Source organism: Mus pahari, chromosome 15 (genome assembly GCF_900095145.1).
Source record: "Mus pahari chromosome 15, PAHARI_EIJ_v1.1, whole genome shotgun sequence".
Taxonomy (NCBI): Eukaryota; Metazoa; Chordata; class Mammalia; order Rodentia; family Muridae; genus Mus; species Mus pahari.
The window spans coordinates 17,745,215-17,770,301 of NC_034604.1; the positions used below are offsets into that span (position 1 = coordinate 17,745,215).

The following is a 25,087-nucleotide window of genomic DNA, read 5'->3' on the forward strand; positions in this document are numbered from 1 at the left end:
AAGACATGGGAAGTCTATCTGTTTCAGTTAAATAAGCAAAAAGGACAAGCATACACAGAAATAATATTTTATATATTAGATATTTAATATACAAATATCAACCTATTTCTATTAACTATATTAAATATTTAAGATATAACTGAAGCTCTAAACATAAATTGTCAGAAACCATTGTCAAAAGAAAATGCACAAAAGCTTATTCATTCCCAGACTTGGTGCTAAATGGCTAGTTCTTTTCATTAATTACCTATTAAAAGATAAAATAAGAAATGATAGGTGAGCAACGAGAATATATAAAACCATGACTATTAGAATATGAATGGAAAATAAAAATTATTAAATGTTGTTGGAATTCATTTTTATACAATACAAATTAGACAATGACATTGAGACATTTGAGGTAATTAATAGACTCCCACCATCAATGTAAGAGAAAGTCATTATTAAAACCACTTAACCCTCTTGGTTTAAAAACCACTTAACCCTCTTGGTTTAGTACTGGTTATATGTTTGTCATAAATTTCAGGATCTTTTTCAGAAGCCTTGATTTGCTCAATATGGTTAGGCTCGTGTTTTCTGTAGTTTATAGTACAAGGAAACTCTTGAATATTTCTTAGAGAGACTTTGAAAGTCAACAAAAATACTTTTAACAGTGAAAGGACAACATAAACCCATTTGTCTCCATTTTAGGAACAGACCATAAAATCCAGGAACAAGTTCATAAAACCTCTTCCTAAAGAACAACCTGGGAATAACTACAAGAATGAGAAAATATCTTATCTCGGGATGGGCCTCTGTGCTGGGCAGTCCTATCTCATCCTGTGAATAAATGTTCATGACATAGGAATGCAGACCACTGACCACCTGGCACAAACCAATCAGAAGCCAACCCCTGTGACCCCCTAGCACCCACCAATGAAATTTTAGATTACCCAATCCTTCTAGAAAATTCCCCTAATTCCCTTTAAGAAGGCCTGTGTGCCTTTGTCTAGGGTTGCCATTTCAAAGAATAGTTGACCCCTGAATGCTGGTTGTTTCTGCAGAATAAATGTTCTTCATCTTTGCATACTATCTGAGTTTGTGGTCTTCCATCAGTGATTTTTTTGGACCCTTAAACAGTAATACCTTGCAACTCACATTTTAAAAACAAAAACATTTTTAAAATTGTTAATAGTCAAAGGTCCAAAGTTACACCATCATTTGCAAAGGGAAAACAATGTTGCCAAATTGCCCCAAGTCTATGTGTCATCCCTGCAGAGAAAGACAAGAATTCATTGCCCTTACCACACCTTCCAGCTCTCTGAAAGATAAATGATAGCATGTACACATATTTTTTATGATTTTTTCCCTTTGGGAAGGGCCAGTAATATCAGTTACTGACAGAAACTTGTAGTTTTGAAAATATTTTATCCATATTTGCTTTATTTTTCACTCTAGCTGTCTTAACTATTCTATGCATTAAAAACTTACTTGTAAAATGTCATGATACCTCATGTTTTATATTCAAGTCAACATAATCTTGTAGCATCTCTTTAAGAAGCAGTGGAGTTTGAATCAAGTGCTTTGTGCTGGGCAATCTCATTAGGCCAGTCACTGCTCACTCAGTTTCAAAATGCTATACTCAGTTTGGTCTAAGTATAGTGTAGGATAGATTACAGACTTGTGGACAGTGGGCCTTGCCAGACAGTTCTTAAATGAATTCATATTGGTGTGATTATGAAAAAGTAACTTGGATGGTTTGTGATTTTCCTATACAAAACCATAATTTTAATCTATATCTATTTATCTTCACATACATTACTTAGTAACCAAAGTATCCCCCAAAGTAGATGACTAGTGGGTTGCTATAAATGTTTACCTTAGAGTGCTGTCTGTGAAGGTACCTGATTCTCACAGCTTCGGCTTCTAACCGTTTCAATGGCTCCTCTACTTCTAACAAAGCCATATTATAGAGTGCTTGTCTTCGTAGAAACTCCTGCATCTCAATAAACTGAGATTCTTCAATGGAATACAGCCTTCTCTGCCAACCAAGATTGCAGACCATTCATTCATTGTTAATGACACACAAGTTTATTCCATGCTATCATTTGAAAATCAAATGCTACAATCTCCAATAGAAAAGCAAGAGGTGAGATTATGGTATGAAAACATGAAAAGGAAAAAAAAATAAATGGACAAGAAAGACCAAACATTCTCAAGTACCTGTTAGGGACCAGTAAATGCCAGTGCCTGCTGACAACACATACTTGAAAATCCAAAGTGACCAAGGAGCTGGCAAGTTATAAGAAAATATTAGGCAGAAATGACTTAGCTGGTTATTAAAATATTGAGGAAATATCTATTAAAAAAAACTACAGAAGAAGTCCTTCTTTATAGAGTTAGATTAAGGATTCAGATAATCTCACATCACATTGTTGAGGTTTGGGTTTTTTGTTGTAGTTGTTATGTATTATAATGCTAATACTAATCCCCAAGGTCTGGTTGTACCAGGGATGAGAGAATCTGCAAGTTGATCCAAGTGACTCTATCTAACATTGCCCCCCTAAGTTATCTCTGATTGGAGAATAAAGATGTCTATAGCCTATAGCTAGGCAGAAGAGAGGCAGGCAGAGATTTGGTTCCTGGAGGAGTTGGGGGTCTAAGGCAGGAGAAGATAAGATAAGAGAAGAGAAGATGGAGAGAGGAGAAGATGCTATGGGGTAGTACAAGGAGAGAGAGAGAGAAGATGGAGAGAGGAGAAAAATGCCATGGGATAGTAATCTTGAAAACATGGCCACGAGGACTCATCAGTTGGAGTTAAGAGCTGCCTCGGTGGAGCATGGCAATGTATACCTTGGGGATATTGATGAGGAATTAGACTTTAACACTTAGAGGGTAGCTATCTGCCCTGTACTAGTACTGATTAAGGCTTATTACAAATATAAAAGTTGTATGTCCTTTATCTGGGATCTGAGTAACCAAAGGCAGGGTAGAAATCCCAGATTGAAATGAAATGTTTTCTACAACATCACATGACTTAGTCTCCTTTGTCTTGTGAGTTTCCTTTTCCTATCTTAACAACCCCAGCTTCACATATATGTATTTCTGAAGAGGAAGCATTCTGGAACAGATTAAAGTATCAAATCTTGGATCCAAAGGATAAACAAGATTGAAAAATGCAAGTTGGGTTGACTAGTTACCATACTTCCATTCCAAAGACTCTATAGAAATATCATAGCACATTTTTTTTTCAGGGTTAAATAAAGAGATTCCAGTGTGAGACACTAAAAGTAAAGAAAATGTAACATCATCAGAAAGCAAACTAAGGAGTTAGACAGTTTGGAATAAGAGTCTACTGCCCTTTCACTAGACTGGCAGAAATTCCCATTAAGCCACAAAATGAGATATGTGCATGGGAGGTCAGTTTCTTTATGCATGATCAGACACTCTACTTGTACACAGAGGCCAACTGTCATCAGCTAAGGAGAGAAAAGTGCTGGCTTGCAAACCAAGTGGTGACAAAAGATGCCTCATTACAGGCAAATTTAAAATGCTAAGTAAAATGCAAATTAAAGGAAGAAAACAGAAGCCAAGTTGGTATTACCTGAATCTCAACCCCTGCAGCTATGTCACATCTTGTGAGCTTCTTCAGGAATTCTTCTCTACCCTGTATGTCAAAAAATTGTCAAATGAAGACTTTATTCTCAGAATATTTAAAAATAAAAGTTTTAACTGCAGTTACTAATACAAGATAGAGTTTATTTGTATAAGAATAAAGAGCAAATTAGTCGTATTTGCAGATTATAACTATTTTTAAAGATATTTATAGAGACAAAGCATTTAAATGATACATAGGAAACAGCAAGATTTAGTTTCATTTAGGTTATATTTTACAGTCCCCTGAAAAAAAAAAGTCAAAGTTAGATTATCTTTGGCTCCTTTTCTTCCAGAAAAAAATGGATTCTTTTTAGTATTACTTTCCAGAATAAAAACTGAGTGTTGAAAGCAAAATGGATATAATCATGTGTGATGTACACACAGTGTTATTATAAACTCCAATTGACTAGAGAAATTTCTTCATTTTTCAAGAAAAATATGTTCTTTGGGAGTTAATATTCAAAGGGGATAGAGAGCATCTTTTCTTTGTCCCCTGGATAATGACCTTAATTATTCAGTCTGGCTTTGAAATGACACAGACTAGCATCAGAAGTTATCCTGTAGGTCCATCTGCCTTGTTGGAAGTTATTGGACACTGGAGTCCAATATCTGAGAGTTGAGTTGGTCTACCTTCAGGCTGCTCTCCAGATTGAAAAGAGACACTCAAGCTTGCAAAGAGGGATCACTTAACGGTTTATGATTTCCCCACTTCATTGCTGACCCCATAGTTATTTCTTGTCTAGAGAGGCAATAAGGAGAAGCAAGCACACTGGTTCATCTTCCAGTCTTTCATTTACCCAGAGAGCAATGGGAATTCAGATTGTTTATCGAAGCAGCCGAGTATTCCTGTTATAGTTGGTAGGACTAGTGCCTATGCCCACATCCTTTGAATTCAGGTTCCATGTCATTAATGCATCATAGCAGTTTCCAGTGTTTGTTGCTTGTTAACTTGTATTCATGACAAATTACAAAGTTATTTGAAGCATGGTGGTTTTGATTGAAATAAAGAAACACACACACACACACACACACACACACACACACAAAACTGCCTCGATTTCCATTCCCATTGCTGTGATAAGGTAACCTGATAAAGGTGTCCTAAAGAACGAATGGATTTATTTGGTTCATAGATCAAAGTCAGAGTCCACCATTGGTGGGGAATCAAGGTGGTAAGAACTTGAGTAGCTAGTCACACTACCTCAACAGGCAAGAGCAAAGAACAATGAATTAATGTATCACAATAGAGCATAGCTCACTTTCTTGCTTGCTCACAGTTCAGGAATGTTGCCATCAACAGTGGGTAGGTCTTCCTACCTCATTTAACTTAATCAAGTCACTCCTTCACAGGCTCAGAGGCCAACCTGATGTAGACAACCAGTCTCTCTCGGAGACTCTTTGCCCAGGTGATTCTAGATCATGTGAAATCATTTGAAATCCATATCTATATGAAACTCTATTACCAGCAGAGGAATCCAATCCTACAAGTTTCTTTCCAGAGTCTAAGAGGGATTTCCCAGTCTTTCTGTCTTGCTTCTTCCAACCTCTATTTATCCAGACTGGTCTCCATGAGGGAAAGCATCTAGTTCTGGTTGCACAGCTAAAGTCACACTTTACCCAAGCTGTAAGAATGCTCTAGCCTTTATACTCCTTACAGAAAAACAACTGGACCCTAGGTCCTTTCACAATAACCTGGATGTTCGATACTTCCTGGAGGGGCTGCTACCACTGGCCTCCAAAGTACCCTAGAGGACACAAAGGACAGATAAGACAAGATGAGCCTCCAATGAGTAGAGGTCAGGCTATGGGGTATTACAAAAGAATAGAGTGACTCCTCTTGGCAGCTTATATTCCCAGGATGTCTCCCTGAATGTTGACTGCAGGCTGCACATCCGTGTATGGGACACTGAGAAGTTGTTTACCCCAGACAGACAGACAGACAGAGACATACAAACATGTGCTATAGTTCTCCAACCTTCTTAGTCAACACCATGTAGAAACAACAAGCAAACATGGGCCTTTACATTTGTCCCAGGTTGGACTAAGGTTCCAAGGACCTTCTGAGTATCAGTTCCCAGGTCTAAGCTGTACAAGGAAGGAAGATGGCTTTAAGCAAGGAGAGGACTCTGCAGTTCCACCCAAGGCACTAGACAGAAATGGTGCCCTCAACAGGCAAGCCTCACTTGAGCTATGGCTAGAGGAGGCTAAAATAGGAACTTGCCTACTGTGTGTGACCATCTTATCCTAACTTCATAACCAAATATGTGAAAAAACTTTTTTTTTCTTTTTCATATTGGAAAACTGGGACAAATACTTAAATAGTCTAAAACCACAAAGCTGGCAGCTTCCATGTCTAAAAGCTTTGCCTGTGGCTGGCTGATGTGGAGTGCTAAATCACACAACCTGATGACTCTAAGGGACCTGATCCTAATGGTTTAACCTCCTAATGGTTTCTAGATTTATTTTTAAAGATTTATTTATTTTATGTATATATGAGTACACTGCAGCTGTACAGATGGTTGTCTGCCACCATGTGGTTGCTGGGATCTGAACTCAGGATCTTCGGAAGAGTAGTCAGTGCTTTTAACTGCTAAGCCATCTCTCCAGTCGATTTCTAGATTCTTAAAACCCTACAAAGTGATAAGCAGATTCATGTAGAGCCACCAATTTTCTTGTGCCCGTCTCCTTGAGGGGCCAGCTTTACCAGAAGCAATCTGTCTTGGTACAGCATGGCTCAGGAGCATGGATTAGAAGTGAGACTTGGAGTGAAGACATGTCAGTCTGAGTAACTCCACAGTGGGCTATGAAATGGAATACACCCTGCAAAGTCATAGGGTCGTCCAAGTTGCTCCTGTAATTCTGCAACCTGGATCATGTAGCTGCCGAGGACAAACCCAGGAGGAACTGAGCACAGACTCTAGGAGGTGGAATTAACACAAGGCCCAGCAAGCATGTGAGCTGCCTCCTGCAACTCCATTGCACCATTGCCAGAACGGCTCAAAGACAGGAGCTGGGGCTCGACAGTGACTGAAGTAGTTGTGAAACACTTTGCTGTTTTAACATTTATTGGATACCACTTCGGAGAATGTGCTGGTTTTTACATGTGTTTTATGGATACAGGAGTCTTTACTTAATTATATGGCTGGAAGTCCATGGAAACTTGTGCATATTGGAACTGTGTAGAGAGCAGTGGTTCTGGGCTTTCCTAACGCTCTGACCCTCTAATACAGTTCCTCATGCTGTGGTGATCCCTCAATCAAAGCTATTTTCATTGCTACTTCGTAACTGCAATTCTGCTACTGTTATGAATCATAAGTTAAACATCCGATACACAGAGTGTCTGATATACAACCCCTGTGAAAGGATCATTCAACCCCTAAAGGAGTCGCGAGGTTGAGAGCCACTGGTGTAAATTAAGGAGAGGCTGGAGGCCCATTACCGTTAATGTGGCACATTGTAGATGGAGGGCTAGTGTGTGTGTGTGTGTGTGTGTGTGTGTGTGTGTGTGCGCACATTTCTCTTCATAGCCCCTTAGTGAGATATCAATGGCTAGTCCACCTATCTTAGCATACACTTTTGATGGTCAAATATGAAGAAGAAGTTCTGTTCATAGACTCAGAGGCTCTAGTTTCCACTGTACCCCAGCCCTTGCTTTAAGGACCAGGACAAGCAGGAACTCTATGGCAGGAGCTTGGATTTTACCAAAGCACACACTTCATGGGCAGAAAGCCAATTAGGAAAGGGCAAAGACAGCAGCATCCCACAGTCTCCTTAGACACACACCCTCAAATGGCACAAAGATCTGCTAAATCCTACCTCTTGGTATTCCTACCAGCCCATAAACACCATACTGGAGACCAAGCTTTTGCCACAGGGACCATGTGGGAACATTCCAAACCTAAAATATAGTAGCTCCTATTGTATCTTTTCAAAGCTGAGAAAACGGAAGTTGGTGAGGCAATACAATTCTCGTTTTCAAGTAAGTATGAGCACAAGGAACTGCTGGACGCTCACTTGAGCGCTCACTAGAGCTTTTAGCACTGAGTTCCTGGGGTCTTTCCCTAGCTGCTATCACTGTGCCTGCAACACTACTTTCCAAAAGGGAAATTTATTAAAACAAATGCGTGTGTAAATATCAAACAAACTACTTTTTGGTCTATGTTGGGGTACCCATCTGTTCTGTTTTCTTTGAAACTAAAAAAAAAAAAAAAAATCATAGTTTTAGAATTTATTATATCGTGAGATACTAGGAGTCCATTCAAATGTCATAACCATATAGACTTTCATTTTTAATCAGCAACTTGAAATTGGGTTGAAGGATCAGGCTGGGCAAGTTACTTTTTCCTTAGATAGTGGGGGAAGCAGGGGTACAGGAAGAAGACAGGCTAGCCTTGGAGGTTGTCTTGTATTGACTTTGTGAATAAAGAGGTAGGGTGGAGCCAAAGCAAGCTTGCTTTCTCCCAGAAGAAAGGTGCTTGTAAGCCAGCCCACACTCGGTCCCTGAGGTCTTCAAATTGCCAGGAAAGCAAATGAGAGCCCAGAAACTGCTCTGCCACAACCATTCCGACAGAGTATTTAACTCTGACCAGCTAGAAGATGCTAAGACCTTTGAGCAAATATCCGCTGGGGGGTGGGGGGTATGTGGCCTATTATCTCAAAATATGCAGTTGATAACCTACTATGTGTAAGGGGGTGGGGCTGGATCAGCATTGGCAGAACTGCAGGCCAATGATCTGATCTATCCCAGTATTGCTCAGAAAAATAATGTTTGTTATGTAATTTTGATATGCTTAGTTGACACACTGTTATGACAGCCATGTCCCATTCCCCTCCAGGGCATCTCACCTGAATTGAGTGAAAGAGTAAATCTACATCAAGAGAAATCCTGTCAAGAACCTGGTCTGCCACCTTTGAAATGGTCATAGAGTGAAAGATCATCGTTGTTGTTATTTGTGTGAACGTTTGTCTGTGTGCTCAGTGCCTGCCGAGAGAGAGGGCAGAAGAGGGTGTTGGGTGCTGTGGAGCTGGGGTGACAGGCACTCCTGAGCCCCCATAGGGGGAGCTGGAAAAGGAGCGCCGAACCTCTGCAGGAGCAGCAAACACTTTTAACCATCCACCTCAGCCCTCCCCTCCCATCCACCTCTTTTTTAAGGTTGAAGACCACAGTTGGGGAAGGCTCATAAGGGCGCTTCGCGGTCCTCATTAGTTACACATCTACCAAATGAACCAAAACATTTGCAAATCTCTTATCTGTACCCAGCATCCACTGCTTTTAACTCGGATTTGGGACATGTTGCTGGGCCCTGTGTTCTTTGACAGCTGGAGAAAAGTAACGTTTTTCTCAGCAGAGGGCAGTGGAGGGACATACAAAATCTTGGCAAGGGGCTCTACTCCCTTCCTCCTGTGCGTGATTGGCATTGTTAGCCTCCTCCTTTCAGGGAGCCAGGGGCCTTTGAGATTCTTTGTCCTTAATCTGCATTTTACTGTCCTTGGGTTTGGCCAGAGTTAGCCAAAGTGTTCACAGAGACACTAGTGCGGTGCAGTGAGGGCTCTGTTGTGGAACAGCAGCCCATTCTGTTCTCTCCAGGTACTTCACCCTTGACTTCAGGCAGTGACAATTTGGCAATTACTAAGTTCTTCAGAGGAGGGGTCAGAGAACCTTCTGATAAAGGGTGAGAGAGTAAATATTTTAAGCTGAGCAGGCCATGGGCCTCTGTCACAACTGTTTGATTCTGATTTTGGAAAAAAAAAGAAATAAGGAGATCCAAAGATCATTTCAAAGAACATGTAAGGAGAGACTTGTTTTCAAAAGAAATGGCAGCCTGTGGGCTGCTGGCAAGAGTTCACCAGGGAGACATTTGCTGCCTGGTTTTAGCAGCCAGAAACCAGAAGGTGGCAGCAGAGAGCTGTGATACTGCTAGAAACTGCTGTTCCAGAATAAAGACCGCGGAAAAGCATAAGCTGATTGGTTCAGTGTTTGTCTCAGAACCTGTATCTAAACAGAAAGGGGAGCAAAATACTCAGCATAAACAAAACTCAGTTTAGAATCAGAAAGTCAGCCTCCATTTCCCGAATAGTGATAGCTAAGAGCTAAGAAGAATGTCGGAGTACCCCATGTAAGGTTTGAAATCAATTCTAGATTTATGTAAACAACCAAACCAAACCAAACCAAACCAAACCAAACCAAACCAAACCAAGACAGAGCTGCCTCAGACTGTACTGGGTCAAGATGCTTCAAGGTGGACATGACTTCAGTTTAAAGTCTGGTGATGGCCCAAACAGGCTCTCCCTAAATACAGTATTGAGAATATCCTTAAAGTTTATTTGTCTGAGGTTCTCAGGTCTCAGCGGAATCTAGTAATACTGGTATTTAACCTCTGTGTAGATAATATGTAATACTGTATATCTAAGTTGGAGCCTAATAGATAATGTATTCTAAAAAGAAACAAGGAAAAACATAAAGGACATTCCATAGTGTGGGGGTCACGTTTACTGTTCAGGTTGAAAAAATGTTTAATGGTGGAGATATTTAACTCTTGGGTCTGTTTGCTTACAAATGGAATAAATATTTGGAATGTAAACAAAACATTATAAACAATAACTGTTTGCTGAAACAGTTGAAAAACTGTTCATTTGGGTAAATAATAAGAGCTATCTTTTCTTTCCACAATATTTTTTATAGAAAAGAGTAGCTTACTGTCCAAATGTCACATATGTGAAAAACTGGCACTGCAATGTTACAACACTTGATTTATTACGTGATATAGCTACTGAGTGGCTCACAGGCAGGCAAATACACCACTCGGGTACAAGTTTGGATATTTACACCGGTTCATTCACCATCATGACTGAAGATGCATTACCTACTTCCTGTCTCATGTTCTAGTAGCTTGTGAATCCTACTCTAAAGTCTTGGAATGCACTTCTTTCCTGAACAGGTCAGTTATTGATACTGAAGTTTGGAAAGCTTGGCTCAGATCATCTTATACAGCTGGGAATTTCCGGAAGTTGTTTGGTACCTTTGATTATTCATGATTTACTGCCTAAAACATGCATGCCATTTTACTGATGCATTAACTTATAAGAAATTCTACCTCCATAGTGAGCTAGACCATTTCTCAGAAATAACCCAAAAGTGACATTGGTTGTAATCATCGTCTGGATAGCAGAGATTCTGCGTTAACTTCAGCACATCACAATAAAACATCAAAAAACAAAACAAAACAAAAATCTTAAAATACACTTACAAGCAAAACATGGTGGGGAATGGAACTCAGTGATAAGAGTGTTTTCCAGCATGAACTAGGCCTCTGGTCCATTCACCAGCACCACACTCAGGATGCAGTGCACACATTCAATCGTGTGGTGGTCAGCATCTTGTTCATGTGTTCTCCAGGTCAGAAACCCAGGACTGACATGGGGTCCTGGAGGTGTTCACTAATGGGTTATTGTTCAAATCTGCGTGATTTGAGAAATGTCACACGAGTGTTTGATTCTGTAGCACTGTCATCTAGAAGGTTCCTTGTACTAATTTGCAGGCCTGATGAGGCACACCCTACTAGTGTGTTATAGAAGCTCTAAGGGAGTATCTTAGACTCCTTCCCAGCTAACATATAAGTTATGTGTGCATGAGAAAACTCAAGTTGCACATTCCTCTTTCTGGAAGGTTACAACTGTTCTCAGCACAAGATAAATAACATGCTGATCAGTTAATGGCACTGAACCCTCATCCTTTGGTAAGATGATTTTTCTTCTTGTCTATTAGATGCAATTTAAGAAGAAAACTAATAACAGAGCTTAGTATATGCCTCACTTGATTGGGCCCTTGCCTAGTACGCACAAGGAGGCTCTGAGGCTCTAGGCTAGATATCAAGCACTCTTCCTATTTCTTTTCTTTTCTTTTTCTTTTTCTTTTTTTCTTTTTTCTTTTCTTTTTTTTTTTTTTTTTTTGGTTTTTCAAGACAGGGTTTCTCTGTATAGCCCTGGCTGTCCTGGAACTCACTCTGTAGACCAGGCTGGCCTCGAACTCAGAANAGACAGGGTTTCTCTGTATAGCCCTGGCTGTCCTGGAACTCACTCTGTAGACCAGGCTGGCCTCGAACTCAGAAATCCGCCTGCCTCCGCCTCCCGAGTGCTGGGATTAAAGGCGTGCGCCACCACGCCCGGCTCTCTTCCTATTTCTACACACACATCTAAGCCATAAGGTTGAAATGGTAGTTTTCTTCTGTGGTGTGTGCTGCCAGTGTAGGCGGGTGTTCATATCCATGTGGTGCACCTTCCTGTGGAGACAAACGGTAGCTTCTGGCTGAGAGGCTTTCCCCAGTCGCTTCATCTTTATTTTGTTTTGTTGAGATAAGGTCTCTCCTGGGACCTGAAGCCAGTTCATCGACTTGGGTAGATTGGCTGGACAATGGACTCCAGGGACGCACCTGTCTTTGAACCTCCAAGGACTCAGGGTTGTACTGTGTCCAGTTTTAACATGTGTTCTTGGGATTTGAACTTGGGTCCCTGGGCTTGTGCAGCAGGCATTTTACTGGGCTCTTGGGAGATTCTTAACCTTTAACGTAATCTGACTACCAAGAAAGATGAACTCAAGAAAACTCAGGTCAATCACTCCTGATGAGCAGTTAAGAGGTGACCAAAGATTCCTGACCTTGAATTTTCTTCTCAGATCTGCTAGTTTATCCTCCAACTCTTCCGTTTTGTGTCTAGAGATGTGGTAGATAGCCCCAATTTGGTAAGCCTGTTTGTAGAGCTGTTTTAGGTAGTTGTTATTCTTTATCTTCATTTCCAAAAATGAGTTGACTTCTTCTTCCATCTCTGCTCTTTTCTTTATACTATAAAAAAGAAGCAAAAATTAGTGCAGCTATTCTTAGAGAATATATACTTAGAATAATGCCATTATTCTAAGAAAACATTTACTTGACAAATATATTTGCTACTAAGAGCGGTAACATTTTATGTTGCCAAAATCACAAAATGACCAAGCAGTTACATGAAATATGAATATATAACCTGTGTCTAAGGGATTTGTTTACATTCCTGTTGGTTTGTCCTAATCCATAGGCTATTCTCAGTCTTGGAAACCATAATAGTCTATGGGAAAGGCTTAGCTTTTTAAAGCAAGCTATTGTCAACACCTATTCAGGCATTTTCAGGTCTACTGCCACCTAGAAACCATAATGTTAACGTGAAATGCCCTCTTGGACCCCCCTCTATCAACTTTTTAAAAATAAAATATTTTTATTGATTAATTGGGAGTCTCATATCATGTACATAAATCACACTCACCTTCTAATCTTCCCATGGCCACACCTGTCCCCTGTGACCACCCCTCCCCCCTAAAAAGAGAGGAGTGGGAAAAAGCAAGTTCACTTTGTGTTGTCTATGTACATACTCACTGGAGCATGCTCACGATCCTAGTGGCCAACCTCTCAGGGGAGGATGAGGGTTTTCTCCTCCACGAGTGAAAGAGAAGTTGGCAATAGAGGGAGGGGCAAGGCCAGCTGTCCTGTGCCCAAGGAGATTAACACAGATGCAGGTAGGAGCCTACACCATGGCATCTGTGTGGGCTTCTGTGGTAACAGGAGACGCAGACATCAACCCAGCTCTTGACCGAATCTGGACTGAAGACCTACTCATGGGTCTCAGCAGCTGCAAGGCCACAAGCCTCAGTGTACCCACCTGAGGATGGCCACTGAACATGCCACAGTTGGCAAATCCAAAAATCCAAAGGACATCACCAAGGCACCAGGCAGCTGCACAGACTGCATATGGCTCTCTCCATCACATCTTTGTTTCATCAGAGTGGTGTTTGGGTGTCTTCTGCCCATCACTTTTTTTTTGATTCACACAATGGTGATTTTGCCAGAGAATGCTTTAAATGAAAGAGTGAAACCTAAACCAAACTCTGGGCTCAGTCAGTTTGTGCCCTATGAGATGCTCATTGTGGACAGAGAGTGTCCTGTGTGATGAATGATATTCATCAGTATCTTCCCCTGCAGCAGTGTACTGGCTGGTTTTCACACAAACTAGACTCTTGAGAGAGAAAGGAGCCTGTCAGTTAAGGGAATGCTTCCATGAGATCCAACGGTTAGGCATTTTCTCAATTAGAGATCAAGGGGGAGGTAGGCCATGGTGGGTGGTATCAGTCCTGGGCTGGTAGCCCTGAGTTCTATAAGAGAGCAGGCTGAGCAAGCCATGGCAAGAGTGCCAGTAAGCAGCAGCATCCTTCCACGGCCTCTGCATCAGCTCCTGCCTTTAGGTTCCTGTCATGCTTAAGTTTCTATCCTGACTTCCTTTGGCAATAAACAACATTATGGAGGTATAAGCTAAAAAAAACCCTTTCTCCCTAACTTGCTTATTGGTCATGGTGTTTGGACACAGCAATAGAAATCCTAACTAAAACAAGCAGCATTTCAGTTTGACAATCACGTATCTCCAGGTATTGCTAAGTGTCTCCTGGGTAGGATACAACATCTTGCTAGCTGAGAACTACATAAATACATTGTTGAAAGCAGTGGCTCTCAGGCCCAGCTGGGTATGACAGTCTCATGACAACACGTAACATGACTCTGTGCTTTAGAAAATTCTGCTATAGTTGATTGGACGTAAAGTTCCAGCATGGGCATTTTCAAACACCTCAGGTGATGATGTTCAAGGATGTGCGGACACAAAGACAAATTGATTAGAAAATTCTTTCCCTATCATATGGAGAGCTTAAGTCACAGACTGTTGGACTCTGCTTTAAGGAGAGAAGCCAGGAGATGTGGGACAGACATGATTTTGTCCTTAGGTGTTGCTGATGAAACCTGGTTTTAAAACACTGTACAAGAAGCTTTGTTGAAAGAAGCAACCACCAGGACAAGAGAAAGTAAATGAGTGTGACCAACTTGTGGGAGGGACAGCAAGCTATAAGGACAAGTGGGTTGAGCAATCCTGATTCATCTTTCTAGCCTCTTGTTCTCACAAGGATAAATGTGTGTGAACAAGAAGATTCATCCAATCAGTGTGTACTGAGTATAGTGTGTCACACAAGACAGGCAAAAAAAACAATGGCACCAAAAAAAAAAAAAAAAAAAAATCAAAGCAGGAGTGGAGACAACCATCAGAAAACTGCCTGAATTATCCATAGGAGAGTGAACAGGGAGGGCTTCATTGTGCAGTGAAATACCCAGGAACTGTGCTTTCTGGGAAAAGACAATCTCACTGACCAGCTATGGCCTACAGGAGTGAAGGCACTGATGCACAGATACTGAAGGCAAAACTCAACCTGGCTGCCTTCTGAGTCAGTTGCACATTAATGTCCCTGATGTAGTCTTAGGATCGCTGTGGCTCAGAAGAGCACTGCCAATTGGATGGATATTCCAAGAATGCTAGGTTGAATCAGGTGGGGACAAGCAGAGAAAAAGAGATGGAGATAAGAATATGGCAATATGAAAAAGATGAGAGAAAATGGAAATGGATGCACGGGCTGAGGAGATGGCCCTGCTGGTAGACTGTTTGATGAGCAAATGTGAGGATGTGGGTCTCATCTCTAGAACCCACAAAACACTGGGGAGGCACAGACAGATGGGGTCATGGGGTTCACTGGCCAACCAACTTAGCTGGATTGGTAACTCACGGCCAGTGAGAGATTCTGTCTCCAATGGAAATGGTTGATGTCTGAGGTATGACACTTGAGGTTGGTTATTGACTTCCAGATACACCTACACATATATGTTCACTGGCAAACCCACCTACACCCAACATGTCTCTATAAACATAGACATAGAATAATATTCAAAAAGACAATGAAATATGAAACATGTATTTTAAAACTACTTCTTAGCACATACTTTTAATGCCAGCCCTCTGGAAGCTGGGTTAGGATCATAGGTTGTGCAGAGTCTTTGACATATAGTGAGACTCTGTCTGAGAAACCTAAAGTATGTTCTGAACATTAACTAGTCGGTTGAGACTAAGGACAGAGACAGTCACAGGCAGGTCTTCAATAGGAATGACCATTTGTGAGTGAACTGTAGAATGGAAAGCTGTTTACAGAAACTGTTACTGTAGAATAAACTTATCAGGAAGCTGGTCATAGACATCATCTGCCTTCCAATATAAGTAGGCTACAGTATAAATTAAACAGCTCTACTTCTGGGTACACTTTGTATGAGATCTTTTGCGATGTATAAATTTGAAGACTTCATCTTTGGACCACCTGTTTCCCGCTATCTATGAATGTTCTCTCTCTCTCTCTCTCTCTCTCTCTCTCTCTCTCTCTCTCTCTCTCTCTCTCTCTCTAACTCCCTTGTTCTTCTTCTTTCACCTTTGCCCCTTGGGGCTGCACACTAAATTCTGCCTTGGGTCCTGAGGCACCATGGTTGGTAAATCTATTGCTTTGTAGCAGAATCTTGAGTAGCCTTGAGTCTACCTTCTTTTTCAAATATTTTAGGGGATTATTTATCAAGTTTGTTTGGGGGTTTGCTAGTAATATTCTTGTACTTTATTTTTTTTTCCTGTAACTATTTTAAACTCGCTTGAGATGTATCCAATGTTTTCATAATCTAAGTTCTAAAATAACGGGATTATTCGAGTATATGTTGAAATTATATAATCATTATATTATTTCAACTTATTATAGGTGATAAGTTTTAAGCTTAGCTGACAAGCTTATATTCATGGTAGATATTTTCTGATGTATTTTATAATTTCATGAGTGTATTTTTAAACACTTTCTTTTATGGAAATCATGTGAGGCTTCAATCAGAAGTTTATTCCTTTACAGAACACATGGAGTCATAATTATAAAGCTATAAAATTCTCTTTGCAGATATACACTGCATTAAGTAAAAATAGCATTTTCTAAAGTCACTTCTCAGAAAAAAGATGAAATAATGAAATCACTGCTTTCTTTTTTTAAAAAAAATCTTATATACTTTATTTATGCTTTATTTACATTTCAAATGTTATCCCCTTTTCCAGTTTCTCCTCCAAAACCCCCTATCCTCTCTCCTCTTCCCCAGCTCATCAACCCACCCACTTTAGCTTCCTGGCCCTGGCATTCCCCTATACTGGGGCATAGAACCTTCACAGGACCAAGGGCCTCTCCTTCCATTGATGACCAACTAGGACATCAGCTGCTACATGTATTTTCTTTGGTTGGTGGTTTCGTCCCAGGGAGCTCTGTAGACACTGGTTAGTTCATTTTGTTGTTCCTCCTATGGGTTTGAAAACCCCTACAGCTCCCTTGGGTACTTTCTCTAGCTCCTTCATTGGGGACCCTGTGCTCTGTCCAATGGATGACTGTGAGCATCCACTTCTGTATATATCAGGCACTGGCAGAGCCTCTCAGGAGACAGCTATATCAGGCTCCCAACAGCAATCTCTTTTTGGCATCCACAATAGTGTCTGGTTTTAGGGACAGATCCCCAAGTGGGGCAGTCTCTGGATGGTCATTCTTTCAGTCTCTGCTTCACACTGTATCTCTGTAACTCCTTCCATGGGCATGTTGTTCCCCGGATCGAAGTATCCACACTTTGGTCTTCCTTCTTCTTGAGATTCATGTGTTTTGTGAATTGTATCTTAGGTATTCTGAGTTTCTCGGCTAATATCCTCTTATCAGTGAGTGCATATAATATGTGGTTTTTTTTGTGATTGGGTTACCTCACTCAGGACGATATCGTCCAGATCCATCCATTTGCTGAGGAAGTTCATAAATTCATTGTTTTTAATAGCTTCATAGTACTCCACTGTGTAAATGGTCCACATTTTCTGTATCCATTCCTCTCTTGAGGGACATTTGGGTTCTTTCCAGGTTCTGGCTATTATAAATAAGGCTGCTATGAACATAGTGGAGCATGTGTCCTTATTACCAGTTGGAACATCTTCTGGGTATATGCCCAGGAGTGGTATCACTGGATCCTCTGTAAGTACTATGTCCAATTTCCTGAAGAACCACCAAACTGATTTCCAGAGGGGTTTTACCGGCTTGCAATCCCACCAGCAATGGAGGAGTGTTCCTCTTTCTCCACATCCTCGCCAGCATTTGCTGTCACCTGAGTTTTTGATCTTAGCCATTCTGACTGGTGTGAGGTGGAATCTCAGGGTTGTTTTGATTTGCATTTTCCTGATAACTAAGGATATTGAACATTTTTTTTTTTTTAGGTGCTTCTCAGTCATGGATTATTCCTCAGGATACTTTGTTTAGCTCTGTACCCCATTTATTAATAGGGTTACTTGGTTTTCTGTAGTCTAACTTCCTGAGTTCTTTGTATTTATTGTATATTAGCCCTCTATCAGATTTAGGATTGGTAAAGATCATTTCCCAATCTGTTGGTTGCCTTTTAGTCTTATTAAAAGTGACCTTTGCCTTACAGAAGCTTTGCAATTTTATGAGGTCCCATTTGTTAATACTTGATCTTAGAGTACAGGCTATTGGTTTTCTCTTGAGGAATATTTCCCCTGTGACCATATATTCAAGATTCTTCCCCACTACCTCCTCTATTAGTTTGAGTGGTTCTGGTTTTATGTGGAGGTCCTTGATCCACTTAGACTTCAGATTTATACAAGGAGATAAGAATGAATCAATTCACATTCTTTCACATGATAACTGCCAGTTGACTCAGGATCATTTGTTGAAAATGCTGTCTTTTTTCCACTGAATGGTTTTAGCTCCTTTGTTGAAGATCAAGTGACCATAGGTGTGTGAGTTCATTTCTGGGTCTTCAATTCTATTCCATTGATCTACCTGTCTGTCGCTGTACAAGTACCATGAAGTTTTTATCACAATTGCTCTGTAGTACAGTTTGAGGTCAGGTATGGTGATTCCACCAGAGGTTCTTTTATTGTTGAGAATGGTTTTTGCTATCCTAGATTTTTTGTTTTTTTTCAGAAGAATTTGCAAATTGCCCTTTCTAACCTGTGAAGAATTAAGTTGGAATTCTGATGGGGATTGAGTTGAATCTGTAGATTGCTTTCAGCAAGATAGCCATTTTTACTAAATTAATCCTGCTAATCCATAAGCATGGGTGATCTTTCCATCTTCTGAGATCTTTATTAATTTCTTTCATTAGAGACTTGAAGTTCTTATCATACAGATTATTCACTTCTTTAGTTAGTGTCACACCAAGGTATTTTATATTATTTGTGATTTTTGTGAAGGGTGTTGTTTCTCTAAAATCTTTGTTTTTTGAACTTTAGAGGCATTATATTAAGATACACAAGTTTCCCTAAAAGTTTCCTTTCTCAGCCTATTTATCCTTTGTTTAGAGAAAGGCCACTGATTTGTTTGCGTTAATTTTATATCCAGATACTGCACTGAAGTTATCAGGTTTAGGAGTTCTCTGGTGGAATTTTTGGGGTCACTTATATATTATATCATCTGCAAATAGTGATATTTTGACTTCTTCCTTTCCAATTTGTATTCCTTTGATCTCCTTTTGTTGTCAAATTGATCTGACTAGGACTTCAAGTACTGTATTGAAAAGGTAGGGAAAGAGTGGGCAGTCTTGTCTAATCCCTGATTTTAGTAGGACTGCTTCCAGTTTCTCACCATTTAGTTTGATGTTGGCTACTGGTTTGTTGTAAATTGCTTTTATTATGTTTAAGTATGGGCCTTGAATTCCCGATCTTTCCAAGACTTTTATCATGAAGGGGTGTTGGATTTTGTCAAATGCTTTCTCAGCATCTAATGAGATGATCATGTGGTTTTTGTCCTTGAGTTTGTTTATATCATGGATTATTTTAATGGATTTCCAGATATTGAACCATCCTTGCATCCCTGAGATGAAGTCTACTTGATCATGATGGATGATTGTTTTGATGTATTTTGTATTTGGTTTTTGAGAATTTTATTGAGTATTTTTGCATTGATATTCATAAGGGAAATTGGTCGGAAGTTTTCTTTCTTTATTGGGTCTTTGTATGGTTTAGGTATCAGAGTAATTGTGGTTTCAAAGAATGAATTGGGTAGAGTACCTTCTGTTTCTATTTTGTGGAGAAATTTGAGGAGTATTGGAATTAGGTGTTCTTTGAAGGTCTCTTAGAACTCTGCACTAAACTCATCTGGTCCTGGGCTTTTTTTGGTTGGGAGATTATTAATGACTGTTTCTATTTCTTTAGGGGATATGGGACAGTTTAGAACATTAATCTGATCCTGATATTACCTTGGTATCTGGTATCTGTCTAGAAAATTGCCCATTTCATCCAGGTTTTCCAGTTTTGAGTATAGTCTTTTGTAGTAGTATACCACAACCCTGAACTCTGACCAGCAGAGACAGGGGGGGAAAAATGACAGGAACGCCAAGGAAGGTTTCAAGCAGCTTCAGTCTTTATCTTGGGTTCATTCAGTTTTTTTTCCATCTGTCCTCTGATCTTATCCCTCCCCCCTCTCCTGGATCCAATCAGCATTCAGCATGCTTGGAACATGAGCCATGCATGCAGGCAGGGCACATGGTGATAGGCCAGTGACTAGGCAGACAGCACAGGATCGTACAAGTGTACAGGCTCAGGTTCTTGGTAAGAAATGATCACAGAGCTTAGCAATGAGCCAGGGTGCTGTCTTGGCTGCCTTGGCTGCACTTGCTTCCCACATATCCCCCTTTTTGTTTAATTAAAATGGCTCCAGGATCTCATCTGTCTTAGGTTACCCTCATTCATGTTACATCCTTACCCGTCATAGGCATGGTGAACTCACTTTCACCAACCTGTCTTAGGTTGGTATGCACATGTGAGAGTCTTACCCATCATGGATTAACGAGCCATCATACTGAGCTAAACATGGGCGAATTACCTGACTCTATAGCCGCCATAGCTTGAATCAGCAGTCATTGGTCAGCCTGTGCCTGCCTGCACATGCCTACCATCCACCACAGCATACCAACACATACAGCACACAGAAAAAATCCCAAGGTCCCCTGGATCATCTTTAATCACTGCTGTAACGATGGCCTGCACCTCCAGAGGCCAGGGTATGGCTGTGGGTATTCTGGTCACCATTGCCAGGGGAATCTTGTAGCATTCCAGCATTGAGACTAAAGGCATATGATCAAAAGAACAAGTCCTATTACTAAGTAAAAAGAAAAAGGGAGGTACCACACATACAATTCAAATTATCCTTAGTACTACAATTCACTTTAACCGATGTCTCAAACTGCTCTGAAGCATTTCCCCCCATAATTCTCACATGTTTTTACATGGCTGTCCACCTCTTCCAGCCACATGATCTCTGACTCCATCCTGGCTTCTGTCAGACCATTTGCATTCTGTGTATCTGCCCTTCCAGGTGCTGATGAGACCGTCTTCTTTTCCTGGTGTAACTGCACACTCTCTATTGCAGACTGGGCTTGCTCTTGTATGGTTTCTGTTTGTTCATGATTCTGGGTAAGCTCAAAGTCCTTGGTACTAACAGAGCTCTCCAGTGACTTTATTTCTAGTGTTCTGATTTTCTTCTGGCTGCAGATTTTCACTGCCCAGTCATGTGGACACTTTCCTTAGGTACACTTGGAAGTTCTTCATTGCTGACACATTCTTTATTCATTACCTTGTTGGTGGATTCTACTTGTTCTAAAACCAGCTTTTCAGCAGTCACCATGTTCTGCTGATGTTTAAAGCTCTCCTCGTCTGCTAGGAGGGTCCTGGCATCCTCTCTCTGCTGTTCAATGCTGACCAACTCCTGCTGCAGTTTCTCAATCACGCCAGTGAGCTGCTCTACTTCTTCCTCTCTCTGTTTCTTCCCATGTTCTTGCTCACTCATCAAATGTTCAATCTGGGTTTCTAGAACTCGTATCTTTTCCTTTTGTTTTTCAATGACCTTGTTATCCGTTGTGAGTTTCTTCATTGGTTAACTTTCGACAAGCTAATTTAAGGCAACTGTGAAGTGCTACTCTGAGAACTACTCTTGGATTTGTTGAACTGCTAGTCGAATCTGCTGCCTGCAAGTCTCGACCTAGTCTAGAGTCTCATTTTTTAATTTAACTCCGCTTTGAGAATACTTTCACTTTTGAAGGGGGATCCCATGGCTTCTTTTGCCTTTGGGTCTGAGGTTTTCCCATCCCTTTTGGAGGCTAGACTTTTAGCCCTTAATCTTAATCCTGGTAGCCTAACTCCATCCCTACACCAGGAACCTAATTTTATCCCTCTACCGGGAGCCTAGCTTCTTCCCTCTACGGGGAGCCTTTTCCTAACGCTAGATTACTCTTACTTACCACGGAACTCCCCGTAGCACCTTTTTCACATCATAGATGAAGCCAGTATTTAACATGATCTGCCTCATTGTCCGAGAAGTGATTCCAGCTCTTGCAGAGTTCTGAAGTTTCTGCCTTTCCTTTTTAATGGCTTTCTTCTGGATATCTTTTTCCTTCTTGGCCAACAATGCTTGCTGTCTAACTTCTTCCTCTTCTTTCTCCTTAGCCAACCGAACAGCTTCTAATTCAGTTTGTCTTTGTCTTTTTGCTTTTCTTTGGCTTCCTGTTCCTTCCGCCTGGCTTCTGCTTTTGCTTTCTTTTCTGCTTCTTTCTTGGCCTTTTCTTCTTCCTTAAACTTTTTTATCCTTGGGTCACAACTGTAAGCATTATCAACTAATGCTCTCATTCTGTTCATCTCTTCCTTTTTCCTTTGTGCCCTCATGGCTCTGTTCTGCTTTTCAATCCATTTCAATCCATTTCCTCCCTGTACGGGTCACCAGATTCTGCAATCCTGAACTCCGACTGACAGAGACAGGGGAAAAACAACACGAACACCAAGGAAGGTAACAAGCAGCTTCAGGCTTTATCTTGGGCTCATTCAGTTTTTAGTCCATCTGTCCTCTAATCCTATCCCTCCCCCATGTCCTGGATCCAATCAGTGTTCAGCATGCTTGGAACATGAGCTGTGCATGCAGGCAGGGCACGCGGTGATTGGCCAGTGACTAATCAGGTGGCAGAACAGGATCATACAAGCATGCAGGCTTAGGTTCTTGGTAAGAAGGGATCACAGGGCTTGGCAATGAGCCAGGGCGCTGTCTGACTGCCTCAGCCACACCTGCTTCCCACAGTAGTATCTGATGATTTTTTTTTTTTTTTTGATTTCTTCAGATACTGTTGTTATATCTCCCTTTACATTTCTGATTTTGTTAATTAGGATACTGTCCCTGTACCCTCTAGTTAGTCTGGCTAGGGGTTTATCTATCTTGTTGATTTTCTCAAAACAACCAGCTCCTGGTTTGGTTGATTCTTTGAATAGTTCTTTTTGTTTCCACTTGGTTGCTTTCATCCTTGAGTTTTATTATTTCCTGCTGCCTGCTCCTCTTGGGTGAATTTTCTTCCTTTTGTTCTAGAGCTTTTAGGTGTTCTGTCAAGTTGCTAGTATATGCTTGCTCCAGTTTCTTTTTGGAGACACTCAGAGCTATGAGTTTTCCTCTTAGGACTGTTTTTATTGTGTCCCATAAGTTTTTGGTATGTTGTGGCTTCATTTTCTTTAAACTCTAAAAAGTCTTTAATTTCTTTCTTTATTTCTTCCTTGACCAAGTTGAGTTGATTAGAGTGTTGTTCAGCTTCCATGTGTATGTGGGGTTTTCTATTATGTATGTTTTTATTGACGATCAACCTTAGTCTGTGGTGATCTGATAGGGTGCATGGGATTATTTTAATATTTTTGTATTTTCTGAGGCCCGTTTGTTGATGGATTATATGTTCAATTTTGGAGAAGGTTCCACGAGGTGTTGAGAAGAAGGTATATCCTTTTGTTTTAGGATGAAACGCTCTATAGGTATCTGTTGTATCCATTTGTTTCATAACATCTGTTAGTTTCACTGTGTCTCTGTTTAATTTCTCTTTTCAGGATCTGTCCATTGATGAGAGTTGGGGTGTTGAAGTCTCCCACTATTATTGTGTGAGGTGTAATGTGTGCTTTGAGTTTTAGGAAAGTTTCTTTAATGAATGTGTATGCCCTTTCATTTGGGGAATAGATGTTTAGATTCGAGAGTTCATCTTGGTAAATTTTACCTTTGATGATTAAGAACCATCCCTCCTTATCTTTTTTGATAACTTTAGGTTGAAAGTTGATTTTATTCGATATTAGAATGGCTACTCCAGCTTGTTTCTTAGGACCACTGGCTTGGAAAATTGTTTTCCAGCATTTTACTCTAAGGTAGTGTCTATCTTTGTCCCTGAGGTGGGTTTCCTATATGCAGGAAAAAGTTGGGTCCTGTATATGTAACCATTCTGTGTGGGGAGCCATCCTCACAATCTCCATGGCAAGACGGCGCTGGCATCCGGTGTTCTAACTAGTAAACAAGTGGTCTGCGCATGTGCCGGGTAAATTTCCATCCCTTGCGCCCTGCCTGTCCCGTGGCGTCATCTGGGCTGATAGTGAGCAGCCAACCAGGGAGCTACACGTCATAGGCGGAGAACATTTTCTATATAAGGGAGAGGGTTTTTCACCTCGGGGTCTCCGCTTTCGAGTAGCTTATACATTGCCTCTCGAGATGCATTAAAGCTTTACTGCAGAAGGATCCTAATGATGTGTCGCGTCATTCTTGCTGGTGAGATGGTAGCGCGTTACAATTCTGTTAGTCTATGTCATTTTAATGGGGAATTGACTCCATTGCTCTTAAGAGATTTTAAGGAAAAGTGATTGTTGCTTCCTATTATTTCTGTTGTTAGATGTAGAATTATGTTTGTGTGGCTATATGTTCTTTAGGTTGTTGAAAGATTTCTTTCCTGCTTTTTCTCGAGCTAAGTTTTCCTCATTGTTTTGAAGTTTTCCCTTTATTATCCTCTGAAAAGCTGGATTTGTGGAAAGATATTGTGTAAATTTGGTTTTGGCATGGAATACCTTTGTTTCTACATCTATAGTAATTGAGAGTTTTGTCGGGTATTGTAGCCTGGGCTGTCATTTGTGTTCTCTTAGGGTCTGTATGACATCTGCCCAGGATCTTCTGGCTTTCAAAGTCTCTGGGGAGAAGTCAGGTATAATTCTGATAGGTCTGCCTTTATATGTGACTTGACTTTTTCCCTTACTGCTTTTAATATGCTTTCTTTGTTTTGTGCATTTGGTGTTTTGATTATTATATGACAGGAGGAATTTCTTTTCTGGTCCAAAGTATTTGGAATTCTGTAGGCTTCCTGTATGTTCATGGGCATCTCTTTCTTTAGGTTAGGGAAGTTTTCTGCTTTAATTTAGTTGAAGATATTTACTGGCCCCTTAAGGTGGAAATCTTTCTTCTCATGTATACCTATTATCCTTAGGTTTGGTCTCTCATTGTTTCCTGGATTTCCTGAATGTTTTGGGTTAGATCTTTTTGCATTTTGCATTTTCGTTGATTGTTGTGTCAATGTTTTCTATGGTATCTCATCTGCATGAGATTCTCTCTTCTATCTCTTGTATTTGATTGGTTACGCTTGCATCAATGGCTATTGACTTCTTTTCTGGGTTTTCTATTTTAAGAGTGGTCTCCCTTTCTGATTTCTTTATCGCTTCTACTTCC

General features: G+C 40.6%; 1 protein-coding gene across 2 annotated transcripts in view; it reads right to left on the minus strand.

Moving 5' to 3' along the window:
* Ccdc178 (coiled-coil domain containing 178) overlaps positions 1-25,087 on the minus strand; it is a 358,443-nt gene that overhangs the window by 215,225 nt on the left and 118,131 nt on the right. For both annotated transcript variants that reach the window (XM_021214517.1, XM_021214519.1), the window contains 3 exons: positions 12,290-12,473; positions 3,584-3,646; positions 1,859-2,020 (listed from right to left, as the gene is read on the minus strand). In XM_021214517.1, coding sequence (XP_021070176.1) covers positions 1,859-2,020; positions 3,584-3,646; positions 12,290-12,473 — 409 coding nt within the window. The remainder of the gene's footprint in view (positions 1-1,858; positions 2,021-3,583; positions 3,647-12,289; positions 12,474-25,087) is intronic.